Source organism: Oncorhynchus nerka, linkage group LG14, assembly GCF_034236695.1.
Source record: "Oncorhynchus nerka isolate Pitt River linkage group LG14, Oner_Uvic_2.0, whole genome shotgun sequence".
Taxonomy (NCBI): domain Eukaryota; kingdom Metazoa; phylum Chordata; class Actinopteri; order Salmoniformes; family Salmonidae; genus Oncorhynchus; species Oncorhynchus nerka.
The window spans coordinates 98,316,441-98,343,615 of NC_088409.1; the positions used below are offsets into that span (position 1 = coordinate 98,316,441).

General features: G+C 37.5%; 1 protein-coding gene across 1 annotated transcript in view; it reads right to left on the reverse strand.

The window, feature by feature from the left end:
- Window positions 1-1,466: 1,466 nt before the first annotated feature.
- The window catches only part of arrb1 (arrestin, beta 1), a gene marked incomplete at its 5' end in the record, with an annotated part of 66,828 nt that continues 41,119 nt past the window's right edge, over window positions 1,467-27,175 (reverse strand). The window contains 8 exons of the mRNA XM_065027158.1: window positions 1,467-1,934; window positions 10,815-10,863; window positions 10,993-11,063; window positions 11,295-11,318; window positions 12,731-12,814; window positions 16,283-16,420; window positions 26,020-26,092; window positions 26,410-26,494. Coding sequence (XP_064883230.1) covers window positions 1,829-1,934; window positions 10,815-10,863; window positions 10,993-11,063; window positions 11,295-11,318; window positions 12,731-12,814; window positions 16,283-16,420; window positions 26,020-26,092; window positions 26,410-26,494 — 630 coding nt within the window. The remainder of the gene's footprint in view (window positions 1,935-10,814; window positions 10,864-10,992; window positions 11,064-11,294; window positions 11,319-12,730; window positions 12,815-16,282; window positions 16,421-26,019; window positions 26,093-26,409; window positions 26,495-27,175) is intronic.

A 27,175-nucleotide genomic window follows, 5' to 3' on the forward strand; every position in this document is an offset into this window, starting at 1 on the left:
ACCAGGTATAACAGAGTCATTAAAGGTGACTGTTCAGTCCTAATGAAACCAGGTATAACAGAGTCATTAAAGGTGACTGTTCAGTCCTAATGAAACCAGGTATAACAGAGTCATTAAAGGTGACTGTTCAGTCCTAATGAAACCAGGTATAACAGAGTCATTAAAGGTGACTGTTCAGTCCTAATGAAACCAGGTATAACAGAGTCATTAAAGGTATGCTGCCACTGGAACCATGTATAACAGAGTTTGTGTTGACTGTTCAAGACCTAATGAAACCATGTCCATATTCCACGGTCCATCCCCCCCCTCCAACCACACCATGCCTAGAAACCAGGTATAACCAGACCATTAAACTGAAGGTCCACCTCCAACCAAACCAGGTAGAACAGAGTCATTAAAGGTCCACTGTTCAGTCCTAACCAAACCAGGTAGAACTCATTAAAGGTGACTCCCTAAACCAAACCAGGTATAACAGAACTTAAAGGTGACTGTTCAGTCCTAATGAAACCAGGTATAACCGACTAGAGTCATTAAAGGTGACTGTTCAGTCCTAATGAAACCAGGTATAACAGAGTCATTAAAGGTGACTGTTCAGTCCTAATGAAACCAGGTATAACAGAACTTAAAGGTCCACCCCAGTCCTAATGAAACCAGGTATAACAGAGTCATTAAAGGTGACTGTTCAGTCCTAATGAAACCAGGTATAACAGAGTCTTAAAGGTGACTGTTCAGTCCTAATGAAACCAGGTATAACAGAGTCCACTCCCCTCAAACCAAGGTGACTGTTCAGTCCTAATGAAACCAGGTACCAACTAGAGTCATTAAAGGTCCATGCTGCCACTGGAAACCACACCAGTTTGTGTTGAACTTTTAGCAAGACCACCCCCTCCAAACCACATACTTCTCACGGTCCACCCCCTCAAACCACCATGCCTAGAACTCAAGGTCCACCCCCTCCAACCACACCACGACTAGAACTCAAGGTCCACCCCCTCCAACCACACCACGACTAGAACTCAAGGTCCACCCCCCTCCAACCACACCACGACTAGAACTCAAGGTCCACTCCCCTCAAACCAAACCACGACTAGAACTAAAGGTCCACCCCCCTCAAACCACACCACGACTAGAACTCAAGGTCCACTCCCCTCAAACCACACCACGACTAGAACTCAAGGTCCACTCCCCTCAAACCACACCACGACTAGACCTCAAGGTCCACCCCCTCAAACCACACCACGACTAGAACTCAAGGTCCACCCCCTCAAACCACACCATGCCTAGAACTCAAGGTCCACCCCCTCAAACCACACCACGACTAGACCTCAAGGTCCACCCCCTCAAACCAAACCACGACTAGAACTCAAGGTCCACCCCCTCAAACCACACCACGACTAGACCTCAAGGTCCACCCCCTCAAACCACACCATGACTAGAACTCAAGGTCCACCCCCTCAAACCACACCACGACTAGAACTCAAGGTCCACCCCCCTCAAACCACACCACGACTAGAACTCAAGGTCCACCCCCCTCAAACCACACCACGACTAGACCTCAAGGTCCACTCCCCTCAAACCACACCACGACTAGAACTCAAGGTCCACCCCCCTCAAACCACACCACGACTAGGCCTCATTTCCTCTAAACTCTCTAACATCCTTGCTGTATGGAGAAGACGAATGTGAACAAGAACAGGACAACGGCACCACTGTGAGTGTGTTTAAAAGGGTCTCCCTGGACTCTAAAGGGTCTCCCTCTCTCCTCCAGTCACAGTAGCTCCTCTGTACCACAAAACAGGAACAACACAGCAGCTTCCATCTCCCTCCTCTATCTGTGGTTCAGCTTGGGAGAGTCTGCGCCCTCCTCATCCTCGTCGTCTTTCGCTCCGATCAGCCGCTGACGCGCAAAATCCTCAAAGATGATGTCATCGTCGCTGGAGAGAGTAAACTCAGTTAGTCAGGATCCAGAAGTACACTTTAAGTGCATTAATGCATCAATGATTGATGGCAGACAGAGGGAGACATTTTGATTCATAGCAGATGGGGAGACATTTTGGTTCATAGCAGACGGGGAGACATTTTGGTTCATAGCAGACGGGGAGACATTTTGGTTCATAGCAGACGGGAAGACATTTTGGTTCATAGCAGACGGGGAGACATTTTGGTTCATAGCAGACGGGGAGACATTTTGATTTATAGCAGACGGGGAGACATTTTGATTTATAGCAGACGGGGAGACATTTTGGTTTATAGCAGACGGGAAGACATTTGTTTAGTAAATTGTATTAGATCAGAGATGGTTGGTAAAGTGTATTAGATCAGAGATGGTTGGTAAAGTGTATTAGATCAGAGATGGTTGGTAAAGTGTATTAGATCAGATGTTTAGTAAAGTGTATTAGATCAGATGACTAGTAAAGTGTATTAGATCAGAGATGGTTGGTAAAGTGTATTAGATCAGAGATGGTTGGTAAAGTGTATTAGATCAGATGACTAGTAAAGTGTATTAGATCAGAGATGGTTGGTAAAGTGTAATAGATCAGATGTTTAGTAAAGTGTATTAGATCAGATGTTTAGTAAAGTGTAATAGATCAGATGTTTAGTAAAGTGTAATAGATCAGATGTTTAGGAAAGTGTATTAGATCAGATGTTTAGTAAAGTGTATTAGATCAGAGATGGTTGGTAAAGTGTAATAGATCAGATGTTTAGTAAAGTGTATTAGATCAGATGTTTAGTAAAGTGTAATAGATCAGATGTTTAGTAAAGTGTAATAGATCAGATGACTAGTAAAGTGTATTAGATCAGATGTTTAGTAAAGTGTAATAGATCAGATGTTTAGTAAAGTGTATTAGATCAGATGACTAGTAAAGTGTATTAGATCAGATGTTTAGTAAAGTGTAATAGATCAGATGTTTAGGAAAGTGTATTAGATCAGATGTTTAGTAAAGTGTATTAGATCAGATGACTAGTAAAGTGTAATAGATCAGATGTTTAGTAAAGTGTAATAGATCAGATGTTTAGTAAAGTGTATTAGATCAGATGACTAGGTGTAATAGATCAGATGTTTAGTAAAGTGTAATAGATCAGATGTTTAGTAAAGTGTATTAGATCAGATGACTAGTAAAGTGTAATAGATCAGATGTTTAGTAAAGTGTAATAGATCAGATGTTTAGTAAAGTGTATTAGATCAGATGACTAGTAAAGTGTAATAGATCAGATGTTTAGTAAAGTGTATTAGATCAGATGTTTAGTAAAGTGTATTAGATCAGATGACTAGTAAAGTGTAATAGATCAGATGTTTAGTAAAGTGTATTAGATCAGATGACTAGTAAAGTGTAATAGATCAGATGTTTAGTAAAGTGTAATAGATCAGATGTTTAGTAAAGTGTATTAGATCAGATGACTAGTAAAGTGTATTAGATCAGATGACTAGTAAAGTGTAATAGATCAGATGTTTAGTAAAGTGTAATAGATCAGATGTTTAGTAAAGTGTAATAGATCAGATGTTTAGTAAAGTGTATTAGATCAGATGACTAGTAAAGTGTAATAGATCAGATGTTTAGCAAAGTGTAATAGATCAGATGTTTAGTAAAGTGTAATAGATCAGATGTTTAGTAAAGTGTAATAGATCAGATGTTTAGTAAAGTGTATTAGATCAGATGACTAGTAAAGTGTAATAGATCAGATGTTTAGCAAAGTGTAATAGATCAGATGTTTAGTAAAGTGTATTAGATCAGATGTTTAGCAAAGTGTATTAGATCAGATGTTTAGTAAAGTGTATTAGATCAGATGTTTAGTAAAGTGTATTAGATCAGATGTTTAGTAAAGTGTATTAGATCAGATGTTTAGTAAAGTGTATTAGATCAGATGACTAGTAAAGTGTAATAGATCAGATGTTTAGTAAAGTGTAATAGATCAGATGTTTAGTAAAGTGTATTAGATCAGATGTTTAGTAAAGTGTAATAGATCAGATGTTTAGTAAAGTGTATTAGATCAGATGACTAGTAAAGTGTATTAGATCAGATGTTTAGTAAAGTGTAATAGATCAGATGTTTAGCAAAGTGTATTAGATCAGATGTTTAGCAAAGTGTATTAGATCAGATGTTTAGCAAAGTGTATTAGATCAGATGTTTAGCAAAGTGTATTAGATCAATGTTTAGTGTATTAGATCAGATGTTTATTAGATCAATGTTTAGTGTATTAGATCAGATGACTTAGTAAAGTGTATTAGATCAGATGTTTAGTAAAGTGTATTAGATCAGATGTTTAGTAAAGATGTTTATTAGATCAGATGTTTAGCAAAGTGTATTAGATCAGATGTTTAGTAAAGTGTATTAGATCAGATGTTTAGTAAAGTGTATTAGATCAGATGTTTAGTAAAGTGTAATAGATCAGATGTTTAGTAAAGTGTATTAGATCAGATGACTAGTAAAGTGTAATAGATCAGATGTTTAGTAAAGTGTATTAGATCAGATGACTAGTAAAGTGTAATAGATCAGATGTTTAGCAAAGTGTATTAGATCAGATGTTTAGCAAAGTGTATTAGATCAGATGTTTAGTAAAGTGTATTAGATCAGATGTTTAGTAAAGTGTATTAGATCAGATGTTTAGTAAAGTGTAATAGATCAGATGTTTAGTAAAGTGTATTAGATCAGATGTTTAATAGATCAGATGTTTAGTAAAGTGTATTAGATCAGATGTTTAGTAAAGTGTATTAGATCAGATGTTTAGTAAAGTGTATTAGATCAGATGACTAGTAAAGTGTATTAGATAGATGACAGATGTTTCAGATGTTTAGTAAAGTGTATTAGATCAGATGACTAGTAAAGTGTAATAGATCAGATGTTTAGTAAAGTGTATTAGATCAGATGACTAGTAAAGTGTATTAGATCAGATGACTAGTAAAGTGTATTAGATCAGATGTTTAGCAAAGTGTATTAGATCAGATGTTTAGTAAAGTGTATTAGATCAGATGTTTAGTAAAGTGTATTAGATCAGATGTTTAGTAAAGTGTATTAGATCAGATGACTAGTAAAGTGTAATAGATCAGATGTTTAGTAAAGTGTAATAGATCAGATGTTTAGTAAAGTGTATTAGATCAGATGACTAGTAAAGTGTAATAGATCAGATGTTTAGCAAAGTGTATTAGATCAGATGTTTAGCAAAGTGTAATAGATCAGATGTTTAGTAAAGTGTATTAGATCAGATGTTTAGCAAAGTGTATTAGATCAGATGTTTAGTAAAGTGTATTAGATCAGATGACTAGTAAAGTGTAATAGATCAGATGTTTAGCAAAGTGTATTAGATCAGATGTTTAGCAAAGTGTATTAGATCAGATGTTTAGTAAAGTGTATTAGATCAGATGACTAGTAAAGTGTAATAGATCAGATGTTTAGTAAAGTGTAATAGATCAGATGTTTAGTAAAGTGTATTAGATCAGATGTTTAGTAAAGTGTATTAGATCAGATGACTAGTAAAGTGTAACAGATCAAAGATGGTTAGTGAAGTGTATTAGATCAGATGTTTAGTAAAGTGTAATAGATCAGATGTTTAGGAAAGTGTAATAGATCAGATGTTTAGTAAAGTGTATTAGATCAGATGTTTAGTAAAGTGTATTAGATCAGATGACTAGTAAAGTGTATTAGATCAGATGTTTAGCAAAGTGTATTAGATCAGATGTTTAGTAAAGTGTATTAGATCAGATGACTAGTAAAGTGTAATAGATCAGATGACTAGTAAAGTGTAACAGATCAAAGATGGTTAGTGAAGTGTAATAGATCAGATGTTTAGTAAAGTGTATTAGATCAGATGTTTAGTAAAGTGTATTAGATCAGATGACTAGTAAAGTGTAACAGATCAAAGATGGTTAGTGAAGTGCACTGATTAGAGACTATACTGTTTAAGCCGTTATAAAGTTCACAGTCCTTTATAACTCGTTATAACCCCTTCATATTGCACTACACACAGGTTATAACCCCTTCATATTGCACTACACACAGGTTATAACCCCTTCATATTGCACTACACACAGGTTATAACCCCTTCATATTGCACTACACACAGGTTATAACCCCTTCATATTGCACTACACACAGGTTATAACCCCTTCATATTGCACTACACACAGGTTATAACCCCTTCATATTGCACTACACACAGGTTATAACCCCTTCATATTGCACTACACACAGGTTATAACCCCTTCATATTGCACTACACACAGGTTATAACCCTTCATATTGCACTACACACAGGTTATAACCCCTTCATATTGCACTACACACAGGTTATAACCCCTTCATATTGCACTACACACAGGTTATAACCCCTTCATATTGCACTACACACAGGTTATAACCCCTTCATATTGCACTACACACAGGTTATAACCCCTTCATATTGCACTACACAGGTTATAACCCCTTCATATTGCACTACACACAGGTTATAACCCCTTCATATTGCACTACACACAGGTTATAACCCCTTCATATTGCACTACACACAGGTTATAACCCCTTCATATTGCACTACACACAGGTTATAACCCCTTCATATTGCACTACACACAGGTTATAACCCCTTCATATTGCACTACACACAGGTTATAACCCCTTCATATTGCACTACACACAGGTTATAACCCCTTCATATTGCACTACACACAGGTTATAACCCCTTCATATTGCACTACACACAGGTTATAACCCCTTCATATTGCACTACACAGGTTATAACCCCTTCATATTGCACTACACACAGGTTATAACCCCTTCATATTGCACTACACACAGGTTATAACCCTTCATATTGCACTACACACAGGTTATAACCCCTTCATATTGCACTACACACAGGTTATAACCCTTCATATTGCACTACACACAGGTTATAACCCCTTCATATTGCACTACACACAGGTTATAACCCCTTCATATTGCACTACACACAGGTTATAACCCCTTCATATTGCACTACACACAGGTTATAACCCCTTCATATTGCACTACACACAGGTTATAACCCCTTCATATTGCACTACACACAGGTTATAACCCCTTCATATTGCACTACACACAGGTTATAACCCCTTCATATTGCACTACACACAGGTTATAACCCCTTCATATTGCACTACACACAGGTTATAACCCCTTCATATTGCACTACACACAGGTTATAACCCCTTCATATTGCACTACACACAGGTTATAACCCCTTCATATTGCACTACACACAGGTTATAACCCCTTCATATTGCACTACACACAGGTTATAACCCCTTCATATTGCACTACACACCCTTCATATTGCACTACAGGGTTATAACCCCTTCATATTGCACTACACACAGGTTATAACCCCTTCATATTGCACTACACACAGGTTATAACCCCTTCATATTGCACTACACACAGGTTATAACCCCTTCATATTGCACTACACACAGGTTATAACCCCTTCATATTGCACTACACACAGGTTATAACCCCTTCATATTGCACTACACACAGGTTATAACCCCTTCATATTGCACTACACACAGGTTATAACCCCTTCATATTGCACTACACACAGGTTATAACCCCTTCATATTGCACTACACACAGGTTATAACCCCTTCATATTGCACTACACACAGGTTATAACCCCTTCATATTGCACTACACACAGGTTATAACCCCTTCATATTGCACTACACACAGGTTATAACCCCTTCATATTGCACTACACACAGGTTATAACCCCTTCATATTGCACTACACACAGGTGGTTCAAAAATGGGGTGAAATCACAATTATTTTGATTATTTATTTACTGTAGGCTTATGGTCAGCTCAGCACACGTCTTAGCTTATTCTGTTGTTGTCGTTGTTTCTGGGTTGTTACTGTTATTTATTTCGGTATTCAATCCGGATCGCGGAGTTGGACAATGCACCGTTTAAAAGTGAATTTCCCACTGAACCCGACATACAATACGCAGCGTTTACCGTGAGCACTAGGCTCATTGCCCTTCTAAAAACGCGCATTGCGGACAAACGCATTTTTTTGGGGGGGGGGATTGAATCCTGGTCATAGTCATTTACAGACATTACGGGGTTTAGGAAACACGTCAGCACATCACGTCTGAAATGGTATCGTCAGCGCATCACGTCTGAAATGGTATCGTCAGCACATCATGACACGGGTCCGTCAACAACACTAATGCTTCTAACAGTCTGAGAGCTACAGAAACCTGCCGTGGTTACCATCTCTTTCCTGCTGTCAGTCATATAAATGGCCATAAAACAAGGGGGATTGAAAAAATAAAGAGGGTGTGCTGGGAGAGACAACATTACATGAAAGACATTGAATATTGAATGTATTATTCATAATCGGGCCTATTTGCTGGTAAATGTGCATGACCAGAGATGGACTGTTACGCTGTATGACCAGAGATGGACTGTTACGCTGTATGACCAGAGATGGACTGTTACGCTGTATGACCAGAGATGGACTGTTACGCTGTATGACCAGAGATGGACTGTTACGCTGTATGACCAGAGATGGACTGTTACGCTGTATGACCAGAGATGGACTGTTACGCTGTATGACCAGAGATGGACTGTTACGCTGTATGACCAGAGATGGACTGTTACGCTGTATGACCAGAGATGGACTGTTACGCTGTATGACCAGAGATGGACTGTTACGCTGTATGACCAGAGATGGACTGTTACGCTGTATGACCAGAGATGGACTGTTACGCTGTATGACCAGAGATGGACTGTTACGCTGTATGACCAGAGATGGACTGTTACGCTGTATGACCAGAGATGGACTGTATGGTCAGAGATGGACTGTTAGGCTGTATGACCAGAGATGGACTGTTAGGCTGTATGGTCAGAGATGGACTGTTAGGCTGTATGACCAGAGATGGACTGTTAGGCTGTATGACCAGAGATGGACTGTTACGCTGTATGACCAGAGATGGACTGTATGGTCAGAGATGGACTGTTAGGCTGTATGACCAGAGATGGACTGTTACGCTGTATGACCAGAGATGGACTGTTACGCTGTATGACCAGAGATGGACTGTATGGTCAGAGATGGACTGTTAGGCTGTATGACCAGAGATGGACTGTTACGCTGTATGACCAGAGATGGACTGTTACGCTGTATGACCAGAGATGGACTGTATGGTCAGAGATGGACTGTATGACCAGAGATGGACTGTTACGCTGTATGACCAGAGATGGACTGTATGGTCAGAGATGGACTGTATGACCAGAGATGGACTGTATGGTCAGAGATGGACTGTATGGTCAGAGATGGACTGTTAGGCTGTATAGTCAGAGATGGACTGTTAGGCTGTATGACCAGAGATGGACTGTTAGGCTGTATGACCAGAGATGGACTGTTACGCTGTATGACCAGAGATGGACTGTATGGTCAGAGATGGACTGTTAGGCTGTATGACCAGAGATGGACTGTTACGCTGTATGACCAGAGATGGACTGTTACGCTGTATGACCAGAGATGGATTGTATGGTCAGAGATGGACTGTTAGGCTGTATGGTCAGAGATGGACTGTTAGGCTGTATGGTCAGAGATGGACTGTTACGCTGTATGACCAGAGATGGCCTGTATGGTCAGAGATGGACTGTTAGGCTGTATGGTCAGAGATGGACTGTTAGGCTGTATGGTCAGAGATGGACTGTTAGGCTGTATGGTCAGAGATGGACTGTTAGGCTGTATGGTCAGAGATGGACTGTTAGGCTGTATGGTCAGAGATGGACTGTTAGGCTGTATGGTCAGAGATGGACTGTTACGCTGTATGACCAGAGATGGACTGTTACGCTGTATGACCAGAGATGGACTGTTACGCTGTATGACCAGAGATGGACTGTATGGTCAGAGATGGACTGTTAGGCTGTATGACCAGAGATGGACTGTTAGGCTGTATGGTCAGAGGTGGACTGTTAGGCTGTATGGTCAGAGAAGGACTGTTAGGCTGTATGACCAGAGATGGACTGTAGGCTGTATGGTCAGAGATGGACTGTATGGTCAGAGATGGACTGTTAGGCTGTATGGTCAGAGATGGACTGTTAGGCTGTATGGTCAGAGATGGGCTGTTAGGCTGTATGGTCAGAGATGGACTGTATGGTCAGAGATGGACTGTTAGGCTGTATGACCAGAGATGGACTGTTAGGCTGTATGGTCAGAGATGGACTGTTAGGCTGTATGACCAGAGATGGACTGTTAGGCTGTATGGTCAGAGATGGACTGTATGACCAGAGATGGACTGTTAGGCTGTATGGTCAGAGATGGACTGTATGGTCAGAGATGGACTGTTAGGCTGTATGACCAGAGATGGACTGTTAGGCTGTATGGTCAGAGATGGACTGTTAGGCTGTATGGTCAGACATGGGTTGTTATAGAGAGGAAATGAAACAGGAGGAAGTGAAGCCATGTTTTATTGACGAGGACAAGTGGTGCAGTAAGCAGAAGGCAGTAGGCAGTAAGCAGAAGGCAGCAGGAAGTAAGCAGAAGGCAGCAGGCAGTAAGCAGAAGGCAGCAGGCAGTAAGCAGAAGGCAGCAGGCAGTAAGCAGAAGGCAGCAGGCAGTAAGCAGAAGGCAACAGGCAGTAAGCAGAAGGCAGTAAGCAACAGGTAGTAAACAGCAGGCAGTAAGTAGCAGGCAGTAAGCAGTAAGCAGTAAGCAGTAGGCAGTAAGCAACAAGGCCCAGTATGTTAGAGTGACAGACAGACAGACAAACAGGGTGACTGTGTTATACTGTGTTAAACTATCAGACAGACCAGGAGTAGAGCTTCTTACTTTGTGTCAAATTCTATCAAGTTTGTGTCTATTGGCGCCTCGTCTGCAGCTGAAATACAATTAATGGACCATTATAATTCATCATCTCAGACCAAGAAAGGTTTTTGTTGATTGATTGAAAACAGAAAGACATTGAAAACTTGTGAACTGAAAACACTGCATAAAAGTAGAAACATACCATCTCTGTAGATTGCATCTTCGATTGGTTTGGGATGCATTAACGTAAATGGCAGCTCAACATGGACATCGCTGGAAAAGAAAATGAAACTACATGTAGATGATTGATGTATGATGAACAAACAAGTTTATGAATTAGCATTTCAATGTATTTTACATCTTGTATTATTATACTGATATTACAGTCTGCGCTGTATAACAACGTAGAGTATATATGTACATCTCTTCAGCAAAACAAACAGCACTACAACTCTAGCCACCAGTATTGGCATGCACCGTCATCACAGAAACATCTCTGTTTACCTCGTTGCCAGATCTCCTAAGAGTCTGAAATCAATGAAACATTGTCAGTTTTTATTTTTATTTTTTTACCTCAGCAATACAGTAACATAGAATTAGGAATTAGAATACTAATTTATTACATTAACCATCTTATAATATTATGTGTAAACCCTAACTCTGACACCAAGATGTATGTTTAAACTCTAACTCTGACACCAAGATGTATGTTTAAACCCTAACTCTAACACCAAGATGTATGTTTAAACCCTAACTCTAACACCAAGATGTATGTTTAAACCCTAACTCTAACACCAAGATGTATGTTTAAACCCTAACTCTGACACCAAGATGTATGTTTAAACCCTAACTCTGACACCAAGATGTGTGTTTAAACCCTAACTCTGACACCAAGATGTATGTTTAAACTCTAACATCAAGATGTGTGTTTAAACTCTAACTCTGACACCAAGATGTATGTTTAAACCCTAACTCTGACACCAAGATGTATGTTTAAACTCTAACTCTGACACCAAGATGTATGTTTAAACCCTAACTCTAACATCAAGATGTATGTTTAAACCCTAACTCTGACACCAAGATGTATGTTTAAACCCTAACTCTGACACCAAGATGTATGTTTAAACCCTAACTCTGACACCAAGATGTATGTTTAAACCCTAACACCAAGATGTATGTGTAAACCCTAACTCTGACACCAAGATGTATGTTTAAACCCTAACTCTGACACCAAGATGTATGTTTAAACTCTAACTGACACCAAGATGTATGTTTAAACCCTAACTCTGAAACCAAGATGTATGTTTAAACCCTAACTCTGACACCAAGATGTATGTTTAAACCCTAACTCTGACACCAAGATGTATGTTTAAACCCTAACTCTGACACCAAGATGTATGTTTAAACTCTGACACCAAGATGTATGTTTAAACCCTAACTCTGACACCAAGATGTATGTTTAAACCCTAACTCTAACACCAAGATGTATGTTTAAACCCTAACTCTGACACCAAGATGTATGTTTAAACCCTAACACCAAGATGTATGTTTAAACTCTAACTCTGACACCAAGATGTATGTTTAAACCCTAACTCTGACACCAAGATGTATGTTTAAACCCTAACTCTGACACCAAGATGTATGTTTAAACCCTAACTCTGACACCAAGATGTATGTTTAAACCCTAACTCTGACACCAAGATGTATGTTTAAACCCTAACTCTGACACCAAGATGTATGTTTAAACCCTAACTCTGACACCAAGATGTATGTTTAAACCCTAACTCTGACACCAAGATGTATGTTTAAACTCTAACACCAAGATGTATGTGTAAACCCTAACTCTAACATCAAGATGTATGTTTAAACCCTAACTCTAACACCAAGATGTATGTTTAAACCCTAAATCTAACACCAAGATGTATGTGTAAAGTGCATACCCGCCTCGAGACACAACAAGCTTCACTTTGACTTTGTAGGATACGATGATACCCAGGATCTCCTTGTTGGCTCCCTCTCTTAACCTGTTGATCGGACAAAAAAATCTATTAAAAAATCACTGACTGACATCTTCTGATTATCACCAAGCCCTTCATTCACCACCTGGGATTGTGGAAACTGGTGGGATTGTGGAAGCTGGTGTGATTGTGGAAGCTGGTGGGATTGTGGAAGCTGGTGGGATTGTGGAACCTGGTGTGATTGTGGAAACTGGTGGGATTGTTGGGGAGATTGGAAATTTGTGGGATTGTGGAAACTGGTGGGATTATTGGTGGGATTGTGGAAACTGGTGGGATAGTCGGTGGGATTGTGGAAACTGGTGGGATTGTTGGTGGGATTGTGGAAACTGGTGGGATTGTTGGTGGAATTGTAGAAGCTGGTGGGATTGTTGGTGGGATTGTGGAAACTGGTGGGATAGTCGGTTGGGAAACTGGTGGGATTGTGGAAACTGGTGGGATTGTTGGTGGGATTGTGGAAACTGGTGGGATTGTTGGTGGAATTGTAGAAGCTGGTGGGATTGTTGGTGGGATTATGGAAACTGGTGGGATAGTCGGTGGGATTGTGGAAACTGGTGGGATTGTTGGTGGGATTATGGAAACTGGTGGGATTGTTGGTGGGATTGTGGAAACTGGTGGGATTGTGGAAACTGGTGGGATAGTTGGTGGGATTGTGGAAACTGGTGGGATTGTGGAAACTGGTGGGATTGTGGAAACTGGTGGGATTGTGGAAGCTGGTGTGGTTGTTGTATACAGATATGAACTGTGTAATAGGAGAAAATATCGGACGACGACATCAAGACAATAATAGGGTCAATACACAATATGTCTGAAGACAGCGAGACTAACTTCAGCTTTTATCCCTCCACAGTGGGGGAAACCTTAACATGACATAGCAGAGCATAGCATAGAATAGTATAGAATAGACAGTGTCAGACAGTGTCACCTAACAAAGAACCCCCACACCATCACACCTCCTCCACCATGCTTCACGGTGGGAACCACACATGCGGAGATCATCCATTCACCTGCTCTGCGTCTCACAAAGACAAATCTCAAATTTGGACTCATCAGACCAAAGGACAGATTTCCACCGGTCTAATGTCCATTGCTCGTGTTTCTTGGCCAAAGCAAGTCTCTTCTTCTTATTGGTGTCCTTAGTAGTGGTTTCTTTGCAGCAATTTGACCATGAAGGCCTGATTCACTCTCTGAACAGTTGATGTTGAGATGTCTCTGTTACTTGAACTCTGAAGCATTTATTTGCGCTGCAATCTGAGGTGCAGTTAACTCTAATGAACTTATCCTCTGCAGCAGAGGTAACTCTGGGTCTTCCTTTCCTGTGGCGGTCCTCATGAGAGCCAGTTTCATCATAGCTCTTGATGGTTTTTGCGACTGCACTTGAAGAAACTTTAACAAGGCACACCTGTTAATTGAAATGCATTCCAGGTGACTACCTCATGAACCTGTTTGAGAGAATGCCAAGGGTGTGCAGAGCTGTCATCAAGGCAAAGGATGGCTACTTTGAAGAATAGTAGAACACAGTATAGAATTGTATAGTATAATAGAGTATAGTATAAGATAAGTAGTATAATAACTAATAACTAACTAGTATAAGATTGCATAGAATAGTAGAGTATGACATAGTATAGTATGGTATAGTATAACATAGTTTAGAATATTATAGTATAGCATAACATAGTATGGTATAGTATAACATAGTTTAGAATATTATAGTATAGCATAGTATAGTATAACATAGTTTAGAATATTATAGTATAGCATAGTATAGTATAACATAGTTTAGAATATTATAGTGTCACATAGTATAACATGGTATAGTATAACATAGTTTAGAATATTATAGTATAACATACTATAGTATAACATAGTTTAGAATATTATAGTACAGTATTGTATAACATAGTATAGTTTAACATAATATAGCATAACACAGTTTATAATATTATAGTATAACATAGTGTAGTATAACACAGTTTAGAATATTATAGTGTAGTATAACATAGTTTAGAATATTATAGTATAGTATAACACAGTTTAGAATATTATAGTATAGTATAACATAGTTTAGAATATTATAGTATGGTATAGTATAACATAGTTTAAAATATTATAGTATAACATAGTATAATATAACACAGTATAGAATATTATAGTACAGTATTGTATAACATAGTATAGTTTAACATAATATAGCATAACACAGTTTAGAATATTAGAGTATAACATAGTGTAGTATAGCATAGTATAGTATAGTATAACACAGTTTAGAATATTATAGTATAGTATATCATAGTGTAGTATAACATAGTGTATAGTATAGTATAACACAGTTTATAATATTATTTTATAGTATAGTATAGCATAGTTTAGAATATTATAGTATAGTATAGCATAGTTTAGAATATTATAGTATAGTATAACATTACATAGTATAACATAGTATAGTATAACACAGTTTAGAATATTATAGTGTAGTATAGCATAGTTTAGAATATTATAGTGTAGTATAGCATAGTTTAGAATATTATAGTATAGTATAGCATAGTTTAGAATAGTATAGTATAACATTACATAGTATAACATAGTATAGTATAGCATAGTATAGTATAACATAGTTTAGAATATTATAGTATACTATAGTATAACATAGTTTAGAATATTATAGTATAGTATAGTTTAGAATAGTATAGTATAGTATAGCATAGTTTAGAATATTATAGTATACTAAAGTATAGCATAGTTTAGAATATTATAGTATAGTATAGTATAGCATAGTTTAGAATATTATAGTATAGTATAGCATAGTTTAGAATATTATAGTATAGTATAGCATAGTTTAGAATAGTATAGTATAGTATAGCATAGTATAGTATAGTATAACATAGTTTAGAATATTATAGTATACTATAGTATAACATAGTTTAGAATATTATAGTATAGCATAGTTTAGAATATTATAGTATAGTATAGCATAGTTTAGAATAGTATAGTATAGTATAACATTACATAGTATAACATAGTATAGTATAGCATAGTTTAGAATATTATAGTATACTATAGTATAACATAGTTTAGAATATTATAGTATAGTATAACACAGTTTAGAATATTATATTATAACATAGTTTAGAATTTTATAGTATAGTATAGTTTAGAATATTATAGTATAGTATAACATTACATAGTATAACATATCATAGTGTAGTATAACATAGTGTATAGTATAGTATAACACAGTTTAGAATATTATAGTATAGTATAGTATAGCATAGTGTAGTATAACATAGTGTATAGTATAACACAGTTTAGAATATTATAGTATAGTATAGTATAGCATAGTGTAGTATAACATAGTGTATAGTATAGTATAACACAGTTTAGAATATTATAGTATAGTTTAGTATAACATTACATAGTATATCATAGTATAGTATATTATAGCATAGCACAGCATTGTATAAAACATATTGTACTCACAATGTACTAGAAGCCAGGTTTGTGTCCTCGTGCTTCAGTTTCCCGTCCAATGCCAGACCACGTTTCTCTCGGTTGTTGTTGAGGAAAGGGGTGAGGGTGTAGACTTTACAAAACGTTGAACTCGGAGCCACCACGTCACTGCGACAACCATAATCAATAACACCAGATCAGTTACACGAGGTTGACGTACCGTACGTGAGGATGGTTCTTATCTGTGATCATGACTGACGCTTGGCCTGCTTTTTAATTGACATATAGTCTCAATTTGTGTTTATGACGGTTAACCAGGCATACCATCCGGCAATGTTTCAATCCTAAGAAACACTATGACGATAGTATTTTATCTCTACATCCACATTTCAGATTAGTTATTGAAGACTGGACTGGCCTACATGTCAGATTAGTTATTGATTAGTTATTGAAGACAGGACTGGCCTACATGTCAGATTAGTTATTGATTAGTTATTGAAGACAGGACTGGCCTACATGTCAGATTAGTTATTGATTAGTTATTGAAGACAGGACTGGCCTACATGTCAGATTAGTTATTGATTAGTTATTGAAGACTGGACTGGCCTACATGTCAGATTAGTTATTGAAGACTGGACTGGCCTACATGTCAGATTAGTTATTGATTAGTTATTGAAGACTGGACTGGCCTACATGTCAGATTAGTTATTGAAGACAGGACTGGTCTACATGTCAGATTAGTTATTGATTAGTTATTGAAGACTGGACTGGCCTACATGTCAGATTAGTTATTGAAGACAGGACTGGCCTACATGTCAGATTAGTTATTGATTAGTTATTGAAGACTGGACTGGCCTACATGTCAGATTAGTTATTGAAGACTGGACTGGCCTACATGTCAGATTAGTTATTGATTAGTTATTGATTAGTTATTGATTAGTTATTGAAGACAGGACTGGCCTACATGTCAGATTAGTTATTGAAGACTGGACTGGCCTACATGTCAGATTAGTTATTGATTAGTTATTGAAGACAGGACTGGCCTACATGTCAGATTAGTTATTGAAGACAGGACTTATTGAAGACAGGTTATTGAAGACTGGACTGGCCTACATGTCAGATTAGTTATTGATTAGTTATTGAAGACAGGACTGGCCTACATGTCAGATTAGTTATTGATTAGTTATTGAAGACAGGACTGGCCTACATGTCAGATTAGTTATTGAAGACAGGACTGGCCTACATGTCAGATTAGTTATTGATTAGTTATTGAAGACTGGACTGGCCTACATGTCAGATTAGTTATTGAAGACTGGACTGGCCTACATGTCAGATTAGTTATTGATTAGTTATTGAAGACAGGACTGGCCTACATGTCAGATTAGTTATTGAAGACTGGACTGGCCTACATGGACTGGCCTACATGTCAGATTAGTTATTGATTAGTTATTGAAGACTGGACTGGCCTACATGTCAGATTAGTTATTGATTAGTTATTGAAGACAGGACTGGCCTACATGTCAGATTAGTTATTGAAGACTGGACTGGCCTACATGTCAGATTAGTTATTGAAGACTGGACTGGCCTACATGTCAGATTAGTTATTGATTAGTTATTGAAGACTGGACTGGCCTACATGTCAGATTAGTTATTGAAGACTGGACTGGCCTACATGTCAGATTAGTTATTGAAGACTGGACTGGCCTACATGTCAGATTAGTTATTGATTAGTTATTGAAGACTGGACTGTCAGATTATTAGTTAGATTAGTTATTGAAGACTGGACTGGCCTACAGATGTCAGATTAGTTATTGAAGACTGGACTGGCCTACATGTCAGATTAGTTATTGAAGACTGGACTGGCCTACATGTCAGATTAGTTATTGATTAGTTATTGAAGACTGGACTGGCCTACATGTCAGATTAGTTATTGAAGACTGGACTGGCCTACATGTCAGATTAGTTATTGAAGACTGGACTGGCCTACATGTCAGATTAGTTATTGATTAGTTATTGAAGACTGGACTGGCCTACATGTCAGATTAGTTATTGAAGACTGGACTGGCCTACATGTCAGATTAGTTATTGATTAGTTATTGAAGACTGGACATGTCAGATTAGTTATTGAAGACTGGACTGGCCTACATGTCAGATTAGTTATTGATTAGTTATTGAAGACTGGACTGGCCGACATGTCAGGTTAGTTATTGAAGACTGGACTGGCCACAATGTCAGATTAGTTATTGAAGACTGGACTGGCCTACATGTCAGATTAGTTATTGATTAGTTATTGAAGACTGGACTGGCCTACATGTCAGATTAGTTATTGAAGACTGGACTGGCCTACATGTCAGATTAGTTATTGATTAGTTATTGAAGACTGGACTGGCCTACATGTCAGATTAGTTATTGAAGACTGGACTGGCCTACATGTCAGATTAGTTATTGAAGACTGGACTGGCCTACATGTCAGATTAGTTATTGATTAGTTATTGAAGACTGGACTGGCCTACATGTCAGATTAGTTATTGAAGACTGGACTGGCCTACATGTCAGATTAGTTATTGATTAGTTATTGAAGACTGGACTGGCCTACATGTCAGATTAGTTATTGAAGACTGGACTGGCCTACATGTCCTGGACATGTCAGATTAGTTATTGAAGACTGGACTGGCCTACATGTCAGATTAGTTATTGAAGACTGGACTAGTCAGATTATTATTGATTAGATTGAAGACTGGACTGGCCTACATGTCAGATTAGTTATTGATTAGTTATTGAAGACTGGACTGGCCTACATGTCAGATTAGTTATTGAAGACTGGACTTGATTAGTTATTGAAGACTGGACTGGCCTACATGTCAGATTAGTTATTGATTAGTTATTGAAGACTGGACTGGCCTACGTCAGATGTCAGATTAGTTATTGAAGACAGGACTGGCCTACATGTCAGATTAGTTATTGAAGACTGGACTGGCCTACATGTCAGATTAGTTATTGAAGACTGGACTGGCCTACATGGCCTACATGTCAGATTAGTTATTGATTAGTTATTGAAGACTGGACTGGCCTACATGTCAGATTAGTTATTGATTAGTTATTGAAGACTGGACTGGCCTACATGTCAGATTAGTTATTGACTGGATTGGTTATTGAAGATTAGTTATTGAGGACTGGCCTATGTCAGATTAGTTATTGAAGACAGGACTGGCCTATTTAGTTATTGAAGACTGGACTGGCCTACATGTCAGATTAGTTATTGATTAGTTATTGAAGACTGGACTGGCCTACATGTCAGATTAGTTATTGATTAGTTATTGAAGACTGGACTGGCCTACATGTCAGATTAGTTATTGATTAGTTATTGAAGACTGGACTGGCCTACATGTCAGATTAGTTATTGATTCCTAGATTAGTTATTGAAGACTGGACTGGCCTACATGTCAGATTAAGACTTATGTGATTAGTTATTGAAGACTGGACTGGCCTACATGTCAGATTAGTTATTGATTAGACTGGACTGGCCTACATGTCAGATTAGTTATTGATTAGATTGAAGACTGGCCTACATGTCAGATTAGTTATTGAAGACTGGACTGGCCTACATGTCAGATTAGTTATTGATTAGTTATTGAAGACTGGACTGGCCTACATGTCAGATTAGTTATTGAAGACTGGACTGGCCTACATGTCAGATTAGTTATTGAAGACTGGACTGAAGACAGGACTGGCTACAGATGTCAGATTAGTTATTGAAGACTGGACTGGCCTACATGTCAGATTAGTTATTGATTAGTTATTGAAGACTGACTGGCCTACATGTCAGATTAGCCTGGACTGGCCTATGTCAGATTAGTTATTGATTAGTTATTGAAGACTGGACTGGCCTACATGTCAGATTGAAGTCAGATTAGTTATTGAAGACTGGACTGGCCTACATGTCAGATTAGTTATTGATTAGTTATTGAAGACTGGACTGGCCTACATGTCAGATTATGTCAGATTAGTTATTGAAGACTGGACTGGCCTACATGTCAGATTAGTTATTGAAGACTGGACTGGCCTACATGTCAGATTAGTTATTGAAGACTGGACTGGCCTACATGTCAGATTAGTTATTGAAGACTGGACTGGCCTACATGTCAGATTAGTTATTGATTAGTTATTGAAGACTGGACTGGCCTACATGTCAGATTAGTTATTGATTGAGACTGAAGACTGGACTGGCCTACATGTCAGATTAGTTATTGAAGACTGGACTGGCCTACATGTCAGATTAGTTATTGATTAGTTATTGAAGACTGGACTGGCCTACATGTCAGATTAGTTATTGATTAGTTATTGAAGACTGGACTGGCCTACATGTCAGATTAGTTATTGAAGACTGGACTGGCCTACATGTCAGATTAGTTATTGAAGACTGGACTGGCCTACATGTCAGATTAGTTATTGAAGACTGGACTGGCCTACATGTCAGATTAGTTATTGATTAGTTATTGAAGACTGGACTGGCCTACATGTCAGATTATTGATTAGTTATTGATTATTGAAGACTGGACTGGCCTACATGTCAGATTAGTTATTGATTAGTTATTGAAGACTGGACTGGCCTACATGTCAGATTAGTTATTGATTAGTTATTGATTAGTTATTGAAGACTGGACTGGCCTACATGTCAGATTAGTTATTGATTAGTTATTGAAGACTGGACTGGCCTACATGTCAGATTAGTTATTGAAGACTGGACTGGCCTACATGTCAGATTAGTTATTGAAGACTGGACTGGCCTACATGTCAGATTAGTTATTGATTAGTTATTGAAGACAGGACTGGCCTACATGTCAGATTAGTTATTGATTAGTTATTGAAGACTGGACTGGCCTACATGTCAGATTAGTTATTGATTAGTTATTGAAGACTGGAAGGCCTACATGTCAGATTAGTTATTGAAGACAGGACTGGCCTACATGTCAGATTAGTTATTGATTAGTTATTGAAGACTGGACTGGCCTACATGTCAGATTAGTTATTGAAGACTGGACTGGCCTACATGTCAGATTAGTTATTGATTAGTTATTGAAGACTGGACTGGCCTACATGTCAGATTAGTTATTGATTAGTTATTGAAGACTGGACTGGCCTACATGTCAGATTAGTTATTGAAGACTGGACTGGCCTACATGTCAGATTAGTTATTGAAGACTGGACTGGCCTACATGTCAGATTAGTTATTGATTAGTTATTGAAGACTGGACTGGCCTACATGTCAGATTAGTTATTGATTAGTTATTGAAGACTGGACTGGCCTACATGTCAGATTAGTTATTGAAGACTGGACTGGCCTACATGTCAGATTAGTTATTGAAGACAGGACTGGCCTACATGTCAGATTAGTTATTGATTAGTTATTGATTAGTTATTGAAGACAGGACTGGCCTACATGTCAGATTAGTTATTGATTAGTTATTGAAGACAGGACTGGCCTACATGTCAGATTAGTTATTGATTAGTTATTGAAGACTGGACTGGCCTACATGTCAGATTAGTTATTGATTAGTTATTGAAGACTGGACTGGCCTACATGTCAGATTAGTTATTGATTAGTTATTGAAGACTGGACTGGCCTACATGTCAGATTAGTTATTGATTAGTTATTGAAGACTGGACTGGCCTACATGTCAGATTAGTTATTGATTAGTTATTGAAGACTGGACTGGCCTACATGTCAGATTAGTTATTGAAGACTGGACTGGCCTACATGTCAGATTAGTTATTGAAGACTGGACTGGCCTACATGTCAGATTAGTTATTGAAGACTTAGTTATGTCAGAAGACTGGACTGGCCTACATGTCAGATTAGTTATTGATTAGTTATTGAAGACTGGACTGGCCTACATGTCAGATTAGTTATTGATTAGTTATTGAAGACTGGACTGGCCTACATGTCAGATTAGTTATTGAAGACTGGACTGGCCTATGTCAGATTAGTTATGTGATTAGTTATTGAAGACTGGACATGTCAGATTAGTTATCAGATTAGTTATTGAAGACTGGACTGGCCTACATGTCAGATTTTAGTTATTGAAGACTGGACTGGCCTACATGTCAGATTAGTTATTGAAGACAGGACTGATTAGTTATTGAAGACTGGACTGGCCGACATGTCAGATTAGTTATTGAAGACTGGACTGGCCTACATGTCAGATTAGTTATTGATTAGTTATTGAAGACTGGACTGGCCTACATGTCAGATTAGTTATTGAAGACTGGACTGGCCTACATGTCAGATTAGTTATTGATTAGTTATTGAAGACTGGACTGGCCTACATGTCAGATTAGTTATTGATTAGATTGAGATTATTAGTTATTGATTAGACTGAAGACTGGACTGGCCTACATGTCAGATTAGTTATTGATTAGTTATTGATTAGTTATTGATTAGTTATTGAAGACTGGACTGGCCTACATGTCAGATTAGTTATTGATTAGTTATTGAAGACTGGACTGGCCTACATGTCAGATTAGTTATTGATTAGTTATTGAAGACTGGACTGGCCTACATGTCAGATTAGTTATTGATTAGTTATTGAAGACTGGACTGGCCTACATGTCATTAGTTATTGATTAGTTATTGAAGACTGGACTGGCCTACATGTCAGATTAGTTATTGATTAGTTATTGAAGACTGGACTGGCCTACATGTCAGATTAGTTATTGATTAGTTATTGAAGACTGGACTGGCCTACATGTCAGATTAGTTATTGATTAGTTATTGAAGACTGGACTGGCCTACATGTCAGATTAGTTATTGAAGACTGGACTGGCCTACATGTCAGATTAGTTATTGAAGACTGAAGACTGGATTAGTTATTGATACATGTCAGATTAGTTATTGATTAGTTATTGAAGACTGGACTGGCCTACATGTCAGATTAGTTATTGATTAGTTATTGAAGACTGGACTGGCCTACATGTCAGATTAGTTATTGAAGACTGGACTGGCCTACATGTCAGATTAGTTATTGAAGACTGGACTGGCCTACATGTCAGATTAGTTATTGATTAGTTATTGAAGACAGGACTGGCCTACATGTCAGATTAGTTATTGATTAGTTATTGAAGACAGGACTGGCCTACATGTCAGATTAGTTATTGATTAGTTATTGAAGACTGGACTGGCCTACATGTCAGATTAGTTATTGATTAGTTATTGAAGACTGGACTGGCCTACATGTCAGATTAGTTATTGATTAGTTATTGAAGACTGGACTGGCCTACATGTCAGATTAGTTATTGATTAGTTATTGAAGACTGGACTGGCCTACATGTCAGATTAGTTATTGATTAGTTATTGAAGACTGGACTGGCCTACATGTCAGATTAGTTATTGAAGACTGGACTGGCCTACATGTCAGATTAGTTATTGATTAGTTATTGAAGACTGGACTGGCCTACATGTCAGATTAGTTATTGATTAGTTATTGAAGACAGGACTGGCCTACATGTCAGATTAGTTATTGAAGACTGGACTGGCCTACATGTCAGATTAGTTATTGATTAGTTATTGAAGACTGGACTGGCCTACATGTCAGATTAGTTATTGATTAGTTATTGAAGACTGGACTGGCCTACATGTCAGATTAGTTATTGATTAGTTATTGAAGACTGGACTGGCTACATGTCAGATTAGTTATTGAAGACTGGACTGTTATTGATTAGTTATTGATTAGTTATTGAAGACTGGACTGGCCTACATGTCAGATTAGTTATTGAAGACTGGACTGGCCTACATGTCAGATTAGTTATTGATTAGTTATTGAAGACTGGACTGGCCTACATGTCAGATTAGTTATTGAAGACAGGACTGGCCTACATGTCAGATTAGTTATTGAAGACTGGACTGGCCTACATGTCAGATTAGTTATTGAAGACTGGACTGGCCTACATGTCAGATTAGTTATTGATTAGTTATTGAAGACTGGACTGGCCTACATGTCAGATTAGTTATTGATTAGTTATTGAAGACTGGACTGGCCTACATGTCAGATTAGTTATTGAAGACTGGACTGGCCTACATGTCAGATTAGTTATTGATTAGTTATTGAAGACTGGACTGGCCTACATGTCAGATTAGTTATTGATTAGTTATTGAAGACTGGACTGGCCTACATGTCAGATTAGTTATTGATTAGTTATTGATTAGTTATTGATTAGTTATTGAAGACTGGACTGGCCTACATGTCAGATTAGTTATTGAAGACTGGACTGGCCTACATGTCAGATTAGTTATTGAAGACTGGACTGGCCTACATGTCAGATTAGTTATTGAAGACTGGACTGGCCTACATGTCAGATTAGTTATTGAAGACTGGACTGGCCTACTGTCAGATTAGTTATTGATTAGTTATTGAAGACTGGACTGGCCTACATGTCAGATTAGTTATTGATTAGTTATTGAAGACTGGACTGGCCTACATGTCAGATTAGTTATTGATTAGTTATTGAAGACTGGACTGGCCTACATGTCAGATTAGTTATTGAAGACTGGACTGGCCTACATGTCAGATTAGTTATTGATTAGTTATTGAAGACAGGACTGGCCTACATGTCAGATTAGTTATTGATTAGTTATTGAAGACTGGACTGGCCTACATGTCAGATTAGTTATTGATTAGTTATTGAAGACAGGACTGGCCTACATGTCAGATTAGTTATTGATTAGTTATTGATTAGTTATTGAAGACTGGACTGGCCTACATGTCAGATTAGTTATTGATTAGTTATTGAAGACAGGACTGGCCTACATGTCAGATTAGTTATTGATTAGTTATTGATTAGTTATTGAAGACTGGACTGGCCTACATGTCAGATTAGTTATTGATTAGTTATTGATTAGTTATTGATTAGTTATTGAAGACAGGACTGGTCTACATGTCAGATTAGTTATTGATTAGTTATTGATTAGTTATTGATTAGTTATTGAAGACTGGACTGGCCTACATGTCAGATTAGTTATTGATTAGTTATTGATTAGTTATTGATTAGTTATTGAAGACTGGACTGGCCTACATGTCAGATTAGTTATTGATTAGTTATTGATTAGTTATTGATTAGTTATTGAAGACTGGACTGGCCTACATGTCAGATTAGTTATTGATTAGTTATTGATTAGTTATTGATTAGTTATTGAAGACTGGACTGGCCTACATGTCAGATTAGTTATTGATTAGTTATTGATTAGTTATTGAAGACTGGACTGGCCTACATGTCAGATTAGTTATTGATTAGTTATTGAAGACAGGACTGGCCTACATGTCAGATTAGTTATTGATTAGTTATTGATTAGTTATTGAAGACTGGACTGGCCTACATGTCAGATTAGTTATTGATTAGTTATTGATTAGTTATTGATTAGTTATTGAAGACAGGACTGGTCTACATGTCAGATTAGTTATTGATTAGTTATTGATTAGTTATTGATTAGTTATTGAAGACTGGACTGGCCTACATGTCAGATTAGTTATTGATTAGTTATTGATTAGTTATTGATTAGTTATTGAAGACTGGACTGGCCTACATGTCAGATTAGTTATTGATTAGTTATTGATTAGTTATTGATTAGTTATTGAAGACTGGACTGGCCTACATGTCAGATTAGTTATTGATTAGTTATTGATTAGTTATTGATTAGTTATTGATTAGTTATTGAAGACTGGACTGGTCTACATGTCAGATTTCTGTGTCGTAAAAAAGGCAAAGCAACGTACTCTGTCTCCTCTGTTGCGACCGGGCATCTGTATTGTGCTGTGTTGAATAGACAGATGTCAGCATACTGACGCACTGTGAATAGAAATTACAGATGTAGTATCTTAATTTGATCACTTTTTTGTTGCTGAGAATATTCCTTAGATGAGCTTCATGAATTCACTGAAAACATACATTATTAACAGTATTGCACTTTTGGCCAGCTAATAACGTTAACCACCGTCCAAATAACATTATGGACTAAACGTTCAAATCCTGTTGCTGCGGGATCATTTTTTTTGTTGCCGTGACAATATAGGTCAAAGATCCTACATCTGTAGAACGTATCCACGTTCTGAAAGAAACACACAGGACTACCAGTAATTTGATACTGAAGTGTATGTTGCTGTCACCTGAAATCTTCATCTTCTTCACCGTCTTGTTGGTGTTGTTTGTGACGTGAACGTTGACACTGATAGGCTCCCCGTGGTAGTAGATCTGGAAGGAAAGATGCAAAAGATATTACTGTACCCCCCCAAACAAACACCCTCCTCCCCTCAGAAAAACAGTAGACCTAGTAATGTAATGTGGATTAACACTGTATAATGTAGAGTAATGTAGTTTAATGGAGAGTAATGTAGTATAATGTAGAGTACTGTAGTATAATGTAGAGTACTGTAGTATAATGTAGAGTAATGTAGTTTAATGGAGAGTAATGTAGTATAATGTAGAGTACTGTAGTATAATGGAGAGTAATGTAGTATGATGTGGGATAATGTATAATTGGGAGTAATGTAGTATAATGTAGAGTACTGTAGTATAATGTAGAGTAATGTAGTTTAATGTAGAGTAATGTAGTATAATGTAGAGTACTGTAGTATGATGTGGGATAATGTATAATTGGGAGTAATGTAGTATAATGTAGTATGATGGAGAGTAATGTAGTATAATGTAGAGTACTGTAGTATGATGTGGGATAATGTATAATTGGGAGTAATGTAGTATAATGTAGAGTACTGTAGTTTAATGGAGAGTAATGTAGTATAATGTAGAGTACTGTAGTATGATGTGGGATAATGTATAATTGGGAGTAATGTAGTATAATGTAGTATGATGTGGAGTAATGTAATGTAGAGTAATGTAGTATTATGCGGTATAATACAGTATGATGTAGAGCAA